We start from the raw sequence: 19,517 nt of genomic DNA on the forward strand, positions 1-19,517 counted from the left end.
TGCAACTGCCGCCAACACGACGTGCAAGAAATGTTGCTAAAGAGGAGACTAGACCCTCAATCACTATTGGGCCGTGTTTTTGTAACCCAAAACACTAGGTTACATCTTTGATGCCTCCAGGGATGGCTCAGGACACTCTACGTCCCAAACAAACAGTCTGGACAAGCAAGTGTCTTTAGTCAACCGGGTTCTGTGGTCACTCAATTTCTTCCTCATCTCATGGATGAGAGGCCTTCCAACATTACTTTGGAAAGAACTGAACAAAATCCAACAAGACAAGGCTAGGGTCATTTTAATTGCAACAATCTGGTCGAGGCAAGTCTGGTAACCTTACATCATTCAACTTGCTTCTTGTCCACTGATGAGACTTCCAGCTAGTTGGCATTCTATTGTCGCAGCATGCTCATCAGATGCTTCACCCCAATCTGAAAGTTCCTCTACTCCAGGCGTGGCTCCTGAATGGTTCTTGGGGACAGAGACCTCCTGTTCAAGATAGGTGCAACATATATTATTAAACAGCAGAAAACATCTACCAGAAATACTTACCTTCAAAAATGGAAGAGATTTTATCACTGGTATACCTGTCAACAAGTTTCTCCTGTTCTCTTCTCTTCCCACCATCCTTGACCAATTAAAGACTCCAGGTCTCTCTGCAAGTTTCATCAGGGTTGACTTGGCAGCTATTACAGCCTTTTACTCATCTGTAGAAGGTTTTTTGATCTTTACTCATCCTGCAAACTCAGGATTTCTCAGAGGACTGATGAATCTTTTGCATCAGATTAGAGAACCTACTCCAGTATGGGACTTGAACCTGGTTCTTAATTGCCTTACAATAACACCCTTTTGTGCCATTAGCTACAATATGTTTGTTGCTTTATTTATGCATGAAAAACAGCTTTCTTGGTGGCCAGCACTTCTGCCCAGAGGGTAGAACTGGGGGCTTTAATGTCAGACCCTCCTTTTACAGTGTTTCTCAAGGAAAAGGTAATTTGCGACCAGATCCCAAGTTTCTGCCTAAGGTGTCTTCTTAATTTTATTATTAATCAGACCATTTATCTCCCAGTTACTTTCTCAAAAGCATATCAGACTAGACAAGAAGCTGCCTTCCATATCCTTAATGTCAGAAGGGCATTAGTCTTCTATCTGGACAGACTCAAACTGTTCAGAAGGTCTTCTACACTCTTTGCTTCAGCTGTAGACATATCCAAGGGATCCGCACTCTCCTCTCAAAGATTCTCAAGATGGATCTTGGGGTATATATTATCACATGTTATGATGTGGCTGATATTCAACCTCTTTCTAGAGTAATAACTCATTCTACTGGTCAATCTATGTCTGTGGCATTACTCAAAGACGTTCCAGTTACTGAAATCTGCAGAGATGCAACCTGGACCTCTGTACATACTTTCTCCAACCATTATGCTCTGCTTTGCCTCTAGATTAGATGCTGCAATTGGCAATGCAGTTTTTTCTTCAGTACTGGACTCTGTTCTGAAGCTCCCTCCTTCTTATGGAGGTACTTCTTGGAAATCACTTGAAATGGAGCATCCATAGGGACACTACTCAAAGAAGGAGAGCTTAACTTCTGTAGTAACTGGAGTTATTCAAGATGTTCCACTGCCCACCCTCCTTCCCTTCTCCTTGGAGTTTCCCCTGTGGAACTCTGTGGTAGAGAAGGAACTGAGGGCAGTTTGCCCATGCAGCCCTATATGTTCTTGAGATGGGGAATGAGGATGTGTAGGGCGCATGTGCAGGCCAAATAGGTGCTGCTACCAATAATTTTCAACCAAAGGTGCAGGGACACATGCACTCCTGAAGTGGAGCTACTACAGGGATACACACCTTGAAGAACTCCAGTTAAGGCACAAGGATAAGTGACCTCTTCTGTTTGGATGTACGTCTGTCTTAGACAGGACTCCGTTGGCATAAGTGACTAACTGCTCCTGCAAAAGAACTACGCCCAATCTTTTCTATGATGCATCACTCTGGAGGGTCAGTGGCTCTTCTACTTGGTGGTACTTCAGGAGAGGGGCATCTGTTATTAGTTTCAGCATGTCAAATACTTGGAGTTGGTGACCTTCCTAGTCCCATTCCACATCCTGCCTTGTGAGCTGACATATGGGTTCTACTACTGCAGCCAGGTGTGGACAGAGAATGTATCATTCCTCTGAAGTGCTGTACCCCTTCTATATGCACTGGAGCTGATGTGTCTCTGACTGCCTTAATCTTGTTGGGATCTGCTTTCAGTGCCTCTGCTGTGATCAGTTGTCCATTGTATGTCATCTCATGCTGTTTGAGTAACTTTTTTTTCTGGATTGGTTTTTTTTCTGGTCCCTGCATGGCTGTAGGAAATCTTGTAGTTCTCTGCCATGGTCTCATTCAGCTTCTGTGTCACTTCTCCCTTCACCTACAATGAAGATAACAGCTGCAGTCATTTTCACTACTAGCAGTCCTTCCAGTGGTTTGGTGAGTCTTCTCTGGACCACCTCTGGTAATGAGCTTATGCCCATCAGCATGCACAGCCATTTGTAGCAGCCAAATAGTGTTACACCTGACTCTTTATTCAGGCTTATGTGCCAAAACCTGTTCCTCACATCAGATCATAAATATTCTGGCTTTGAAATGTTCTGGCAAGATGTCATCAATTGTGAGCAGTGGACAATGGTATCTTGTCAATGCCCAGTTCAGTGGCTTTGGGTCTATGCAGATGCATAACTTCCCTGAAAGCGTCATTACCACCACCATGCTGCTTACCCAGGCTGTACGGCTTCTGCAGGTACTATGATACCACTGCCTCTGCAGGTTCTATGATACATCTGCTCTGCAGACTTTTGAGCTCCTTGCGTACTGGATTATGTCATGCCACTAGAAATTTCCTAAGCGGTAGGCACACCGATTCACTGTAGGATCTACTTACGGTCACAGATTTCCTCTGAGGCACTTGTCTCTTTTGAAAAATCCTCATGTGCTTTCAAAATTGTCTCCATTGTCCATGGGACTCTCTCTTTTTCTTCTTGCACTGCAGCTATAAAATTCTGGTCAGTGCCCTTTTATCAGATCTGTAGCTTGTATTGCTGTATTCCCCAAGAGGGATCTGTGGTTGTTGCCATTCACCACAACAAACATCAGTTGTACCATCTGTTGTTTTTTATGTTAGTTACTCTGAAGTCACATTTTACTATGGGCTGTATTATGCTCTCATTGTACATTAGGAGGATGCACAACTTTTTCTAATGGGTGTGTTCGAGTCCAGTTCACACTGAGGATTCATGTTGCAGGAGGCCCTGCTATCCATCTGAAATCGCACGGGGGGGGAGGTTGGTATTGTCGCTAGTTGCTTTTCTGTCCCAACAGTCTGTACCTAATAGTCTTTGGAGTCAAGGAGAAAGTCATACTGTCACCACAAGAGTCTGATATCCCCTCCCTTTCTTGTACAAGTCTTACTGAATCTTTCTAAGACTTTCTCCTGTTCTTGTACATGCTGCTAAAATAGTTCAACTTGCCACATTCCTTGTAATGCTGTCCTAGTTCGGGACACTTCTCCTTTTCCTGCATATGCAGTGTCCCACAGTAAATGCATTTCAGTATGCGTATGGAATCCTGGCCACCTGCTCTTCTTTGCTGTTGTCTCACTTCATATACTTCTGGAGCTGTTGTACGTCCTGGGGCTTTCATCCTTTGTCTTTATTTTCACTGCATGCCTCATCTGTCTCATGTGAGATTGCCTTCCTGGAGCTTCCACTCCCACAGGTTTTGATCCCAAGTGCTGCAGATCATCTGTTATTAGGGAGTCTGTCAAGTCCCAAAAATTGCATGGAACAGCCAGAGTGCATAAGGCAGTAACCATATGGGTTTATCCCTGCCCCTTCGGATTTGTCTCTAGTGAAAAACTTGTTTCATGGCCAGAGTTTCATTCTTTTGTGAGCAATAGTTCCCCCAGGCTCCTAGGACTGCTGTGAGGCTTGAGGCAGTGGTGAGCTTTAGAGTGCAGCAGACCTCTCTGCCTTATTCCCAGTAAGGTAAAGTAACAGTTTTACTTCTCTGCTATTGTTGTTATCCTGCATGGGCATGTCTGTGTACTGCCCAAACTCCTCCTTCCACTTGCCCAATCACTGGGCTAGGTTTGTATCTGCAAAATCCAAGGTTCCATGGTTCACACTGCTAGCTGCTGCACTTCAAAGAACTCACAGCTCCAACACTGCCACCATGTTTCATTCACAATGAATGAAGGTTAAGCTGAACAAGTAAAACTTTATTAAATCCTGTGCACTGTTCTGTCCATGTGGATGAGTTACTTCCAGTCTAACTTCCTTGCTTCCCTGTTTCTGTTGGTGTCCTGTCAATAACAATCCCTCCAGGAAACATGGACACTCTGACTCCAGTTCCACTGATCACGATAAAGGCAGAATACTGGTTTCAGGGCCTATGGCAGTTGGGCTGCAGAGTTCCACATCCCAAGGAAGGAGGATGAACAGGAGTTCTGCACCCAGTTTTGTACCTGAGAGGCCCAGAGTTTTAAACAGTGACCAGGTTTGGAAGTACATGGGATCCAAAGGTTGGTCCAATTGCAACAGACTAGAGATCATTCACAACATGGAACACAGGCAGTTATTTAACATAGGATATCCCCCTTTCTAGCTAAACTCCCACAAGACTTGACAGAAAAGTTGAATCCCATCATTGCCACAAGTTAACTAATGGCTAAAACCTCATTGCAGACTGCAATGGATGTATCAACACAGCAGCTGATCCATGGCCACCATGGTAGCTGTGTGCAGAGATGCATGGCTGTAAGCCTCTGGCATTCTGAGAGACGTACAGAGTACAACTGTCAAGTTTGCCCTTCAAGGGCACAGGTCACACACAGATGACACACTACACTTCCTAAAGGATTCCAGAGCCAGACTTCATTTATTGGTCATCTACATCTCAGCCCCAAATCATAAGTCCTCTATATATCAGGGCAATCCAGGCAGAAGACATCTATTTATACAATAGCCTTCTGAGTAGCTACCCTGGAAGATGTTAAGGTTCTCTCAAAGGACACCATCTTTCCCACTTACTAGGCAGCCTTCATTTGCTTCCAGACAGCAGGTTTGACACAAGGATCAGGAGCCACACTCAAATCACTCAAGAGCCACCGCAAGCCCTACTTTTGGATGCCATCTTGCTTTCTTCCTTGACACTTGGACTGCAATAACAACAGACAAATGGGTGCTGGAAGTTGTGTCTCATAACTATTCTATTGAATTTCAGTCCTTACCCCCTACCCATACCTCCCTTCCCTATCATTCTTCAGGGACTCTTCTCAGGAAAATCAGCTAAAGGAAGAAGTGTCTTTTCCACTTTGCCAAGGAGTCATAAAGGACATGGTACCTCTGGAGTACAGGGGAACAGGTTTCTACTCCTTATATTTATTTCTTTATCCTGAAGCAAAAAGGTGGTCTTCATCCTATCCTAGACCTGAGTAGACTGACTAAATGTATATGCTATCTCAGATTCAGGATGGCAAAGCTTACTTGGATCATCCTTTTTCTTTCAGGCTTAAGACTTACTCATTAGTAAGAGTACTCACTTCCATTTTGCCATCCATCTGTCCCACAGGAAGTACCTATAGGGCCCAATCATTACCAGTACAAGGCTGCCATGTGCCATTCAATCTCTCCACAACATGAAGAGACTTCCCAAAATGCTAATGACCAATATCAAAACAAATGGTCAACTATAGTAAGAAGGTTTCAGAGGAACAGCCGTGTTAGTCTGTATTCACAAAAAGAAAAGGAGTACTTGTGGCACCTTAGAGACTAACCAATTTATTTGAGCATGAGCTTTCGTGAGCTACAGCTCACCTCATCAGATCAGAGGAACAGCCGTGTTAGTCTGTATTCGCAAAAAGAAAAGGAGTACTTGTGGCACCTTAGAGACTAACCAATTGAGCTGTAGCTGTAGCTCACGAAAGCTCATGCTCAAATAAATTGGTTAGTCTCTAAGGTGCCACAAGTACTCCTTTTCTTTTATAGTAAGAAGCTGCCTCAAACTTTTTGGCCTCTTGTTGGTTTGCACATATGTGATACTGCTAGCCAGACTTCACCTGTATTCATGAGAAGTCTGATTAAGGTCATCCTCCAAGATACCAAATGAGCATGCAAGTTGTGGTCCTGGTACGCATTCTATCCACACTGTTGGCCCAAGAACATTTTGGAGGGATTCTTTTCTCTGCTCCTTCTCTTGCAAAGTTGTTTCATGGTATATAAATTCTAGAACTAAAAGTAATCAGTTTAGCTTGCATAGCATTCCAACCTATTCTACAGAATTCCACTCTGCAGATTATCATAGACAACAAATCAACAACATACTTTATAAACAAGCAAGGAGGTGCCCATTTATCACTCTGTCAGGAGGCAGTCAAGTTATGGACATGGTGTCAGTAGCACAAAATGAACCCCAAAAGCTCTTCATCTACCAGGAGTGAGCAACAGCCCAGCAGAATTTCTAAGCAGACACTCCATCAGCAACCACAAATGGTCTCTGGACTGTCTGCTAGGAAGTCTGCTAAGTTGTTGCAGACTCCTGTTAGATGAAGAGCTTTGGGGGTTTATTTTGTCTTATTGACACCACGTCGATAACTTGACTACCTCAGTTTCTTTTGTTTGACATCTCTGGTGCTCTTAAAGGTCAATCCATCTCCTCCCAGAGGCTACCAAAATAGATTAGATGCACTGTATTTCAATCTGGTGTTATAGGACTGGTGCACCTCTTCCTCCAAATATTAAAGCTCACTTCACTAGAGTGCAAATTGCATCCTCTCCATGCTTTAGAAACATCCCCATATCCGAAATGTGCAGGGTAATTTCCTTACTTTGGTTCAGTACTAGGCCCTTGACTTGGCCACAAGATCAGATGCCAAATTTGGCAGGGCAGTGTTAAGTAACTTGTAACGGGGTTCACTCACCACTGTGGTGCCTCCAGCTGGCTGTCTTGGGAATTAGCTCTGCATATTATTGCACCCTCTTCAGGTGGTGCCTCACCGCTGTCACTCCTGCTGTAGGACCCATGTCTCTCCAAGGATCATGGCGTCCTTTTCAGCGATACAGCCCTCTGACCATGCCACACACTGTGCTCCCCCTCCAGGGGACCTGCAGTCCACTGTTCAGCTACTTCCATTTGTGGCTACTGAAGCAAATTGTCTGTCCACTTCCTCATGGCACCAGCATCCTCTTTGCCCTTGCCTCAGGGCCTCAGCCTGCAAACCCCAGCAGCCATCCAGGAACTGTCTCTCACTCCCCCGGCCCTTGCTAGCAACACTTCTCTGTGCTGGCAGTTCTCTCAGCCCTCCAGAAACACACTCCTTCCTCCCTGGGCTCCCAGCAGAGAACAGGGCTCCACTGCCCTGAAGCTCCCTTTTTATAAGGGCCCACTTGGTCCTGATTGGCTGCCTCCTGCGCAGCCTCCCTAGGGTTCTATTAACCCCTTAGAGACCAGTGTGGGCCAGGTTCCCCATCACATCACTATTTAGGTAGTGGCAGATAGGAATTCTTAATATTAATACCTCCTTCCAGTTGGGGCACTACTTATCGATCAGAGAGAGGGGATGACAACATCTTGAAGAACCACTGGTATTGTAAAGTTAAATAACCATTCTTTTTAATGAAAATTTGTTTTTTTTTTCCATTTGGCTAACTTTTTTTTAACCTGTGTTCGTAATGAAGCATTAAATTATCATGGTCTTTTGGTTTACTTCTTTTTGTCTGTCAACCAACATCACTTGAAAATGTCAGCTCTATAGCAGGAATAATTTACACCTACAGCAGAGGCTATATTGAGAGCGCAGTTCAACAAATCACTTCAGTTCCATGGGACACAAATAAGTAATTGGCTCAGATTGTCCCCTCCTACATTAAAAGCCAGGAGAAGGGGACTTTTTGTCTGGAAATTTCTGTGAGGATTTCCTCATAGATATTCTTGCATTCTCCTGTCAGGAGTGAGGCAGTATTTTCTCCCCTTGCAAAAAAGCCACCCTCAAACCTGGAAGATCTCAGGGCCATCTGCACTGAGGTCCTATGCCCTCTGGCTGTGACCTGCAGCCCCTGGGGCTGTATTAATGTTTTTAGTATGTTCTGTGGAGCTGAAGAGGGTAAGTATGTTTCCCCACTCCTCCCCAATATTTTGACATTTTCCCCTTGAAAAATATATAGTCCCCTCTATAAATCAATTTGCCATAATAAAATTATAAATCCCTACTTCTCCAAATAGAGTAATGAACATTTACAGCTGTAGCTATTACAGTATCTGCTCAGAATATCATCCATATAATACTTTAATTAGGCAAAGGGTTTGTCCCCTTATATGTAAAACCTAAACACTAGTAATGTTAACTTTTCAAGGTCAAATTAGAAAATACAACCAGTCTTGTTGCCATGAAGGCTAATGGCATATTGGGCTGCATTAGTAGGAGCACTGCCAGCAGATCGAGGGAAGTGATTATTCCCCTCTATTCGGCACTGGTGAGACCACATCTGGAGTATTGTGTCCAGTTTTGGGCCCCCCACTACAGAAAAGATGTGGACAAATGGGAGAGAGTCCAGTGGAGGGCAACAAAAATGATCAGGGGGCTGGGCACATGACTTACAAGGAGAGGCTGAGGGAACTGGGGTTATTTAGTCTGCAGAAGAGAAGAGTAAGGGGGGATTTGATAACAGCCTTCAACTACCTGAAGGGGGGTTCCAAAGAGAATGGAGCTTGGCTGTTCTCAGTGGTGGCAGATGATGGAACAAGGAGCAATGGTCTCAAGTTGCAGTAGGGAAGGTTTAGGCTGGATATTAGGAAACACTATTTCACTAGGTGGGTGGTGAAGCACTGGAATGGGTTTCCTAGGGAGGTGGTGGAATCTCCATCCTTAGAGGTTTTTAAGGCCCAGCTTGACAAAGCCTTGGCTGGGATGATTTAGTTGGTGTTGGTCCTGCTTTGAGCAGGGGGTTGGACTAGATGACCTCCTGAGGTCTCTTCCAGTCCTAATCTTCGATGATTCTATGATCACATTGAAAAGTAAAGGGTTTGTTAAGAAACGATGCATGTTCTCAAATGCCCTTTACTGTCTAGGAAGACTGAGAACAGTTGTGTGTCCCTGGCCTGTTTATGAGTTTCTTTGCTTGTCAAAGATGTCACCGCACGCTTTCTCAAAGGGAAAATTACAAAGCAAAGGAAGTATTTAAGCAGTGGGTACTTCTAGCAAGTGAAAACATGGGAGCTTGTGCTTTAAATATTCTAACAATAATTATCCATAATTTTGATATTTTAAAATATGGTGAATTAACTTGCTTTTACATTTGTACTCCATTTTCACAAATACTCTGTGTGCATGAGGCACAACTGAACAAAAACAACACACAAACACTTCTTACCAGGGTTGGTCTATAATTTTTAATCCCGGTGTGAGACAGCGTTAGCAGGATAAGCATCCCCAGAACACTGGGGAATAGAAGAACCTTACTGGCTGAAGGTGCGCTAATGATAGCTGTGAAGATTAAAACTGCACAAAATCCCTTCTTATCATTGAGCTTCATTTTTTCCAAGACACACAAGGCTAAATCTTGCCATATGCTGCACTGGTGCACGAGACAGTAAAGAGAGCCTAGAAAGCTTACCCCTTATCTATGCAGCAGGAGAGAGAGAATACTGGGAAAATTTTATGCAGCCTCAATGCTGGCCAACACTCCACAGCCCCAAAGAGGCATGATCTGCTAGCTAGAGAGCAGAGGCAGCACAGAACCTAGCAAACAGAACTGAAAATGGGAATTTGAGGGGGAATTTGCAAGGCAGAGTTTGGAGGAGGGCATGAGTGGTATTTTTGTGGGGTGTTTTTGCTTCTTGACAGGAGCTTAGGAAGTGAGGCTACAGAGGCAGTTCTGCTACTGAACTGAAAAATGGAAGAGATGTTGAAAATGACTGGAGGTAGAATCTGCAGGATGTATATCATTCTGGAGTGGGTACCTGAAAGGTGCTTTGTTTTTATGAAGTTCCGGCTGAGTGGTTTGATGGAAGAGAAGATCCATGGTTTGGAGATGCCGCTAGAAACTGTGATTGAGTATTGAAGAGTATTTGAGTGAATAATGGAGGGAAGGAGACAGGAGGCTAAAGGGAAACCTAAACACTTGTGGATACATGATGGACCAGAGAACTGTGAGGGTAGACTGCTGAATGAGGGGAGTGGCCAGTAGAGTCTGTGGCTATGAGAGCAAAGCAGAGGAAAGGACTGGCTACCAAAGGAGAAATAGAGCTGAGGAACAGGTTCAGTGAGTTGAAAAATGAAGGGAAGAGGCAGGCAGTAACAGAAATGGAAGAGCAAGGAAGAAGAGAAGAACTGCTGGTTCCCTATAAGAAGAGGGGAAAAGACAATGGAGATAGCCAGAGTTTGGAGCCCTAGGAGGATAGGGAATGATGAACAGAAGATAAGAAGACTTGCAGCCATTAAAAACAGAAGGGGGATGGACAGAGGATCACACCAACACCAGGAAGAAGTAGGTCTAAGTGACTGTGGACTCCCTATTAAGAAAAAGAGGCTTGTCCCCAGAGCTGATCCAGAGAACAAAAAGTTGTACTGTCTGCCAGGAGCTAAGATTCAGGATGTGGACCTAAAGCTGAAGAGAATCCTAATGAGATTAGGAAAGAATCCCCCAATAGTCCTTCACTTGGGAACAAACTATACTGCTAGATTCTCTCAGGAATGCACCAAAGAAGACTACACCCAGCTAGGGAAAACACTTAAAGATATGGAAGTAGAAATTACCATATCTGAGATGGAAGCTAAACTCAACACCTTGGTGGGACTAAATGGGGGCACCCAAATAATCTCCATCTGAGAATATTAGAGGAACTGGCACATGAAATTTGTAAGCCCAATAGCAAGGCTTTTTAATTAATCTGCAAACTCAGGGATCGTATCCTGTGACTGGAGAATAGCAAATATAGTACCTATATTTAAGAAAGGGGAGAAAAAGTGATCCAGGAAACTGCAGGCCCATTAGTTTGACCTCAATTGTATGTAAGGTTTGATAACCAATTTTGAAAGAGAGAATAGTTAAGGACATAGAGGTAAACGGTGATTGGGATAAAACACAACCTGGTTTTCCAAAAGGTAAATCGTATCATACAGCCTTATCTCTTTCTTTGAGGAGATAACTAATTTTCTAGACAAAGCAAATGCATTAGATCTAATCTATCTGGATTTCAGTAAAGCATTTGATACAGTTCCACATGGAAAATTACTAGTTCTATTGGAGAAGATTAGGATTAATATGAGAATCAAAAGATGGGTAAGGAACTGGTTAAAGGGGAGAATACAATGGATCAATCTGAAACATGAACTGTCAGCCTGGAGGGAGATTGCTAGTGGAGTTCCTCAGAGATTGGTCATTTTCATTACTGATGTTTGCACAAAAAGTGGAAAGTCATTTGCAGATGACACATAGTTGGAAAGTACTGCCAATACAAAGGAGGAACAGAATATCATACAAGAAGATTTGGACAACTTTGAAAACTGTAGTAATAGAAATGGGATGAAATTTAGTAGTGCAAAGTGCAAGGTTATGAGTTTAGGGACTAACAACAAGAATTTTTGGGGACCTACCTGTTGGAAATGAGAGAGGAGAAGAAATACTTGGGTGTATTGGTTGATCACAGGATGAGCTGCCAACGTTAGGTGGCCATGAAAAAAAGGCTAATGCAATCCTAGGATGCATCAGGCGAGGTATTTCCAGTAGAGATAGAGAAGTGTTATTACCATGATACAAGGCACTGGTGAGACCTCATCTGGAATACTGTGTGCAATTCTGATGTCCCATGTTTGAGAGATGAATTCAAATTGGAACAGATGCAGAGAAGGGCTACTAGGGTGATCAGAGGAATGGAGAATTTACCTTATGAAAGGAGACTTAAGAAGCTTGACTTGTTCAGCATAACAAAATGAAGGCTGAATGGATATATGATTGCTCTTTACAAATACATCAGAGGGACAAATGCCAGCACAGGTGCCGACTTCTTCTGGCACAAGTGGGTGCTCGACCCCCCCCTCTGCCCCCGGCCCAGCCCTGACTCCACCCCTGCCCCACCCCCATTCCAACCCCTTCCCCAAAGTCCCTGCCCCAACTCCGCCCCCTCCCTGCCCCTATTGGACTCCTTCCCCAAATCCCCGCCCCAGCCCCACCTCTTCCCCGCCTCCTCCCCTGAGTGCGCCCTGTTCCCCCTCCTCCCCGCTCCCTCCCGGAGCTTGTTACACTGCGAAAGAGCTGTTTTGCGGTGGCAAGCGGGGGAGGTAGGCGGAGGAGCGGGGACAAGGCGTGCTCAGGGGAGGAGGTGAGGTGAGAGGGAGCGGGGGGGGCAGGAGGGGAGCTTCGCTGCCAGTGGGTGCAGAGCAGCCACTAATTTTTCCCTGTGGGTGCTCCTGCCCCAGAGCACCCACGGACTTGGCGCCTATGAATGCCAGGGAGGGAGATGAGTTATTTAAGTTAAAGGCCAGTGTTGGAGGGAAAAAACCCAACTCCAAACAAATGGATATAAATAGGCCATCAATAAATTTAGGCTTGAAATTAGACAAAGATTTCTAACTATCAGAGGCGTGACAGCCTTCCAAGGGGAGTAGCAGGGACAAAAAACCTAACTTGTTTTAAGACTGAGATTGATAAGTTTATGGAGGGGAAGGTATGATTGCCTACAATGGCATATGGCCCAGCCTGCACTGCCTTTAGCAAATATCTTCATTGGCCGGAGATGGTACACCAGCTGGGGAGGGCTCTGAGTTTCTACAGAGAATTTTTTCCCAGGTATCTGGCTGGTGGGTCTCACCCATATGCTAAGGGCATAACTGATCACCATATTTGGAGTCGGGAAGGAATTTTTCCTCAGGTCAGATTGTCAGAGTCCCTGGTAGGGTTTTGCCTTCCTCTCCAGCATGAGGCATGAGTCACTTGTTGGTTTAAACGAGAGTAACAATGGATTCTCTGTAATTTGAAGTCTTTAAATCAAGATATGGGGACTTCAGTAACTCAGACAGAGGTTTTGGGCCTATTACAGGGGTGGATGGGTGAGGTTTTGTGGTCTACAATGTTTGGGAGGTCAAACTAGATGATCATGATGGTCCCTCCCGGCCTTTAAAGTAATACACATGGCCAGTCCCCAGCATGATTCTGTGGATGAAGGGAAAGCAGTGGATGTATTGTTTCTTGACTTTAGCAAAGCTTTTGACACGGTCTCCCACAGTATTCTTGTCAGCAAGTTAAGGAAGTATGGGCTGGATGAATGCACTATAAGGTGGGTAGAAAGCTGGCTAGATTGTCGGGCTCAACGGGTAGTGATCAATGGCTCCATGTCTAGTTGGCAGCCGGTATCAAGTGGAGTGCCCCAAGGGTCGGTCCTGGGGCCGGTTTTGTTCAATATCTTCATAAATGATCTGGAGGATGGTGTGGATTGCACTCTCAGCAAATTTGCGGATGATACTAAACTGGGAGGAGTGGTAGATACGCTGGAGGGGAGGGATAGGATACAGAAGGACCTAGACAAATTGGAGGATTGGGCCAAAAGAAATCTGATGAGGTTCAATAAGGATAAGTGCAGGGTCCTGCACTTAGGATGGAAGAATCCAATGCACCGCTACAGACTAGGGACCGAATGGCTAGGCAGCAGTTCTGCGGAAAAGGACCTAGGGGTGACAGTGGACGAGAAGCTGGATATGAGTCAGCAGTGTGCCCTTGTTGCCAAGAAGGCCAATGGCATTTTGGGATGTATAAGTAGGTGCATAGCGAGCAGATCGAGGGACGTGATCGTTCCCCTCTATTCGACATTGGTGAGGCCTCATCTGGAGTACTGTGTCCAGTTTTGGGCCCCACACTACAAGAAGGATGTGGATAAATTGGAGAGAGTCCAGCGAAGGGCAACAAAAATGATTAGGGGTCTAGAACACATGACTTATGAGGAGAGGCTGAGGGAGCTGGGATTGTTTAGCCTGCAGAAGAGAAGAATGAGGGGGGATTTGATAGCTGCTTTCAACTACCTGAAAGGGGGTTCCAAAGAGGATGGCTCTAGACTGTTCTCAATGGTAGCAGATGACAGAACGAGGAGTAATGGTCTCAAGTTGCAGTGGGGGAGGTTTAGATTGGATATTAGGAAAAACTTTTTCACTAAGAGGGTGCTGAAACACTGGAATGCGTTACCTAGGGAGGTGGTAGAATCTCCTTCCTTAGAGGTTTTTAAGGTCAGGCTTGACAAAGCCCTGGCTGGGATGATTTAACTGGGAATTGGTCCTGCTTCGAGCAGGGGGTTGGACTAGATGACCTTCAGGGGTCCCTTCCAACCCTGATATTCTATGATTCTATGATATTTACAATAAGCAGCATGCTCTAGCCAAGGAAATACACTATTTCTTTTCAAAGGAGTAAGTAGCAAGATATCCCCATCAGTTTATAGCTCCCCTTCAACCATCCTGCACTGTGCTAGCAGTATGAGACTAATGCTGGAAATACAGCTCTGGTTGACATCTTCCCCTTCCCTCTCTCCCCGTCCCTCTTTCCCCCCACTCGGCATGCATGGCCACATATGTAAAGGGCAGAATTTTTCTCTTAGAACTTTGCTTATAAAATATGATCTTTGCTGTCGTTAGAAGTGTAGCTGTCCATATGCATTTATTTTAGCTGTACTTCTATATTTCACAGTCTGTCTGCATTGCTATCATAGAATCATAGAATATCAGGGTTGGAAGGGACCCCTGAAGGTCATCTAGTCCAACCCCCTGCTCGAAGCAGGACCAATTCCCAGTTAAATCATCCCAGCCAGGGCTTTGTCAAGCCTGACCTTAAAAACCTCTAAGGAAGGAGATTCTACCACCTCCCTAGGTAACGCATTCCAGTGTTTCAGCACCCTCTTAGTGAAAAAGTTTTTCCTAATATCCAATCTAAACCTCCCCCACTGCAACTTGAGACCATTACTCCTCGTTCTGTCATCTGCTACCATTGAGAACAGTCTAGAGCCATCCTCTTTGGAACCCCCTTTCAGGTAGTTGAAAGCAGCTATCAAATCCCCCCTCATTCTTCTCTTCTGCAGGCTAAACAATCCCAGCTCCCTCAGCCTCTCCTCATAACTCATGTGTTCCAGACCCCTAATCATTTTTGTTGCCCTTCGCTGGACTCTCTCCAATTTATCCACATCCTTCTTGTAGTGTGGGGCCCAAAACTGGACACAGTACTCCAGATGAGGCCTCACCAATGTCGAATAGAGGGGAACGATCACGTCCCTCGATCTGCTGGCTATGCCCCTACTTATACATCCCAAAATGCCATTGGCCTTCTTGGCAACAAGGGCACACTGCTGACTCATATCCAGCTTCTCGTCCACTGTCACCCCTAGGTCCTTTTCCGCAGAACTGCTGCCTAGCCATTCGGTCCCTAGTCTGTAGCGGTGCATTGGGTTCGTTCCATCATAAACCTCAATTTTTGAGATTTCCTCTCTCAAATCACATAGGACAGAAATCTGCCATGCAAGGTGACAGGTACGATTCATATTTTCTTTTCAACAAAAAAACAACCCTTTTTTAATTCTCTAAATTGATTTTAAGTTATAAAATTGCAAAATCAGAATTTCTCCACCTTTACCTTTACTAAAAAGTGTCTTTTCTTTTCTTTTCACAATGGCTTTAGTGTCATTTGACTTAGGAGTGATTTCATTTTGAAAATTTGCTACTGAGAAACGAAGTTGAGTTTTTTATATTTTACAAAACTTAGTATTAGAACAAGCCACCTTATTGTATAAGCAAACCTAATAATACTGAAACATTTCCTCACTCAAACATTTCGGAGTAGGCCTCCACCCTAGTGATGGTGGCAATAGTTTAATTGAAGGGAAAGAAAACATGAAAAATTTGAATCCACAGCTGTTATATTAAAATAACATTAAGGGTCAAACATAAGCCTCATAGCTGTTAGATTTGGAACTGAGGCTGCTACAACATCCTGTTCTCATCTTCTTAAGTCTAGTGATTGTAAAATGCCTGGGGTTTTTTCATCTTGGGTCATCAAATGAAGTGAGACGACTGTTCCCTCTTACTAGGAACAATAAGGATGAGTTAAGTTACAATTTTATTTAGAATCTCTATAGGTATCTTTTTCTCCTTTTAGTATTACTATGACTTTTTTATATTTAATATAGTAACAGAACCAAAACCTCATAATTTTCTAAATATTCCATGAATGACAACTATTTAAATGACTCTTAGGCACTGTTTTCTTCTTTGAGTACTGGTCCCTGTGTGTATTCCATTGTGGGTATGCATGTGCTCCATGTGCCTGAGAGAGAGAGAATTCTTGCAAGCAGTGTCCGTTGATCCGCTCCTGCGCCCTTGCCATCCTCATGCTTTGCACCAAGAATATAAGGGGCAGGGTGAACTGACCACCGCTCCAGTTCCTTCTCTACCATGAATCCAATCATTATCTGAAGCAGAGGGGAAGGAGGGTGGGTAGTGGAATACAGATAGGGGCCACACATCTCGAAGAGCTCCAGTTACAACCAGGTAAGTAACTTCCCTTTCTTCTTCAAGTGGTGGTTCCTATGTGTATTCCACTCTGGGTTTTGACAAGCAGTAGTCCGAGAGGAGAGTGTGAGGATGCAGAGTATGGCTGCTTGTAAAACTACAGCCCCAAAGGATGTATCAGCGGAGGAGTCTTGGAACAAGACATAATGCCTCATGAATGCATGCATGGGATTCCATATAGATGCCCTGCAAGTGGCTAGCAGACAGTGCGGGGCAGTGCAGCAGAGCTGCCTAATTTCCTAATATTGTGTAGTACTGCAGCTCATAGATTTCATCTCAAGTAGGGTGTGTTAGGATCAAAGCGTTAAATACATGTTTGAAAATGACTGTTGACAGAGTTCCAACATAGTTTCCTCACCAAGGTAGACAGTTGATTTTTGTTTTTTTCTTTTATAGAACTCTGCTAGCCAAAACATAACCTGTCTGTGCCTAATTTTTCTTCATCCATAACCTTCCCACCTTTGTAAATCAGATTTAAAGATGGAAGGAGTTAAATACGTGAAAAATATTATTATTTATTATTATTTGTGGGGTGTGTTTGTACGAGTATTTTGCAGACCTTCTTTAAGGTCAAAAGTTGTGTTATTTGTTATTTGTTGTGTTATTTGTTTCAACTTCTATTTTTTTCCAATTTGTTAGGATCTCAGCAGCAAGGATACGAAGAGAGACTTGTACATAGTTGCACATGTAATTCGAATAGGTACAGTATGGTTTGCTAACTAATTTTTTTTTATATTAGCTCAAAATGAAAAATATTTTTAAAACCTATCTTATACTGAATTGACGCTGTGATCAATTTAACCAGTTAGAAAGCTCCATCACAGACCCTACCTCTTTGTAGAAACAGAATTTCAAATCATGGCATTATACATAAGTGTTAATACATTTTAGTAATTGCTAGACAGTGATTTTCTTGATCTGGAACACAAGACTTGGGTAAATACCCATTTGGAAAGAGAAGATATCAGTTTTATCGTGTACCCTTCTAAACTTTGCACACAAGATGTAGGAAAGGGGGAGATAAAGCTCACTTTTTGGAGAGGATGTCAGCGTACCTGGTCATTCAGAATTATAAATCATTTGCAGATGGATAAATACAGGGAACTCTTTTTTGTTGTGTGCCCAGTGACCATAAATGGCAATAGCAGCTTTTGAGACACACTGTTAGCAAAAAAACCTGCTTAATGGGGATGCATTTAGCCAATGCCAAGGTGTTAAGATATCGGTGTTTTAATTGAGAAGAGGCCAGGTAAATATTTCTTGTATTTGTGTAATGTACAGTATTTTATTTCTAGTTTTTTCAGGCTGTTTAAAAATCTCATCTCTTAATGGGACAATAATTTAATCAGAATAATAGTCAGTCTACAGAAATGGCCCAGTTAAAAAGTTTCTATGTAACAATTGACTGCATAATTCATATATAGAAGAATATGAAAAGAGGGACACAGACAGTTCTGTACTGTAGTTTATACTGTATGTATGTATACACACTCACATAGAGACAACAGAAAGATAGGAGCAGAGAGAGCAACTGCATGTTAATTTCTAACCAAGCTGTCTGTTTCAGGTCGCATGCTGCTAAATGATTCCAAAAAAGGCCCCTCCCACCTACATTATCGTCGCCCCTATGGCTGTGCAGTATTGAGCATCATGGATGTACTTCAATCAATCTCTGAACTAAAGGAAGAAAAAGATTTTGTTCTCAAAGTTTACACGTGAGTAACTCACCAGAGGGAGAAAGAAACTGAGTGAGCGATTAGTATAGGTTAGGTGTCTTAATACTACATGAATACGCATGTGCCACAAACCAGAGATTCAGCACTGAGCTATAAATGACATGTAAAGGACTTATAATTTTTTGTGAGTTCCTCTCCCTGACAGGTTAGCATGACCTGCTCTCATGCGTACAAACAAATAATCTAAATAAATCTCTTGCAGAAATGTGCAAGTGTGTGATGCTTACGTTGATGAATTCTCCAGCCTTCTAATTCATTTTACTTAGCTGGCTGATGCTAATGCTGAGCTCTTTAAAGAATAACCATTGTACCCCACTTTTTAGATGTTTCTTTTCATAGGGAAGCAAACTTGGGGATGAGGGGGGAGAGCATGAGCAGGGAAATTTCTACTTACCCTTGCTTTTTCGTACAGCTGCAAGACAGCTAGTGAGCCTGAGGGAGATATACTAAAACTACATGCAGCTTCATTTTAAAGATATGATGTTTCAGCCAGGTTGCATGACAAGAAGACACATTTTGGAATATTCCTTGAATATGTATCACTGGGGAGAATTCATAAACTGTTCTTTTTCCTGTTTCTTACTGATGTTGCTCTCAGTGCTACTAAGCGTAACTTTTAAAAGCTTAAAGAATGGCTAAAGCAGCATTCTGCGATCTGGGGGTGAGAGAGAGAGAAGTCTAGGTTTGGGCACGGGGGTGCAGGGAAGAGGAAAGGAGCAGTAAGGGTGGGGAAAGCTGCATGACCATAGATCCACTCTGAATGTCCACTACAATAGTGCTGCTGTGACTAAATCATTTGGCATCTCTTTGAAAAACTACATTCCCTCCCTGCACTTGAGGCTGTTTCCTAATGCACATGGCTATAGGAGCCACTCATGCATACCCGACTACAGTTTTAAGAAGCACATCATCAGCTGAAGCTTTGTCTCTGCTCCCACAAAAGAGTACGTCTTCAGGAGCATGTGTCCAGGCTTACAGATTTCTGATGGACACCCCCTGTCAAGGTTCCTCCCCCACTCTGAACTCTAGGGTACAGATGTGGGGACCTGCATGAAAAACCTCCTAAGCTTATCTTTACCAGCTTAGGTCAAAAACTTCCCCATATTCTCCTAATCCCGCTAGGAGACCATCTACAAGTCTTTGGAAAGTGGCGGGTGCATTTCGCAGCCCGAAAGGGAGTACATTAAATTCATACAGCCCGAGATGTG

The 19,517-nt window shown here is 43.6% G+C and overlaps 1 protein-coding gene across 9 annotated transcripts in view; it reads left to right on the forward strand.

Annotated features, from left to right (window-relative positions):
• The window catches only part of DOCK3 (dedicator of cytokinesis 3), a 609,762-nt gene that overhangs the window by 405,580 nt on the left and 184,665 nt on the right, over positions 1–19,517 (forward strand). For all 9 annotated transcript variants that reach the window (XM_048858121.2, XM_048858128.2, XM_048858122.2 and 6 more), the window contains exons 11-12: positions 17,213–17,273; positions 18,141–18,288. In XM_048858121.2, coding sequence (XP_048714078.1) covers positions 17,213–17,273; positions 18,141–18,288 — 209 coding nt within the window. The remainder of the gene's footprint in view (positions 1–17,212; positions 17,274–18,140; positions 18,289–19,517) is intronic.

This window comes from Caretta caretta, chromosome 7 (assembly GCF_965140235.1).
Source record: "Caretta caretta isolate rCarCar2 chromosome 7, rCarCar1.hap1, whole genome shotgun sequence".
NCBI lineage: Eukaryota > Metazoa > Chordata > Testudines > Cheloniidae > Caretta > Caretta caretta.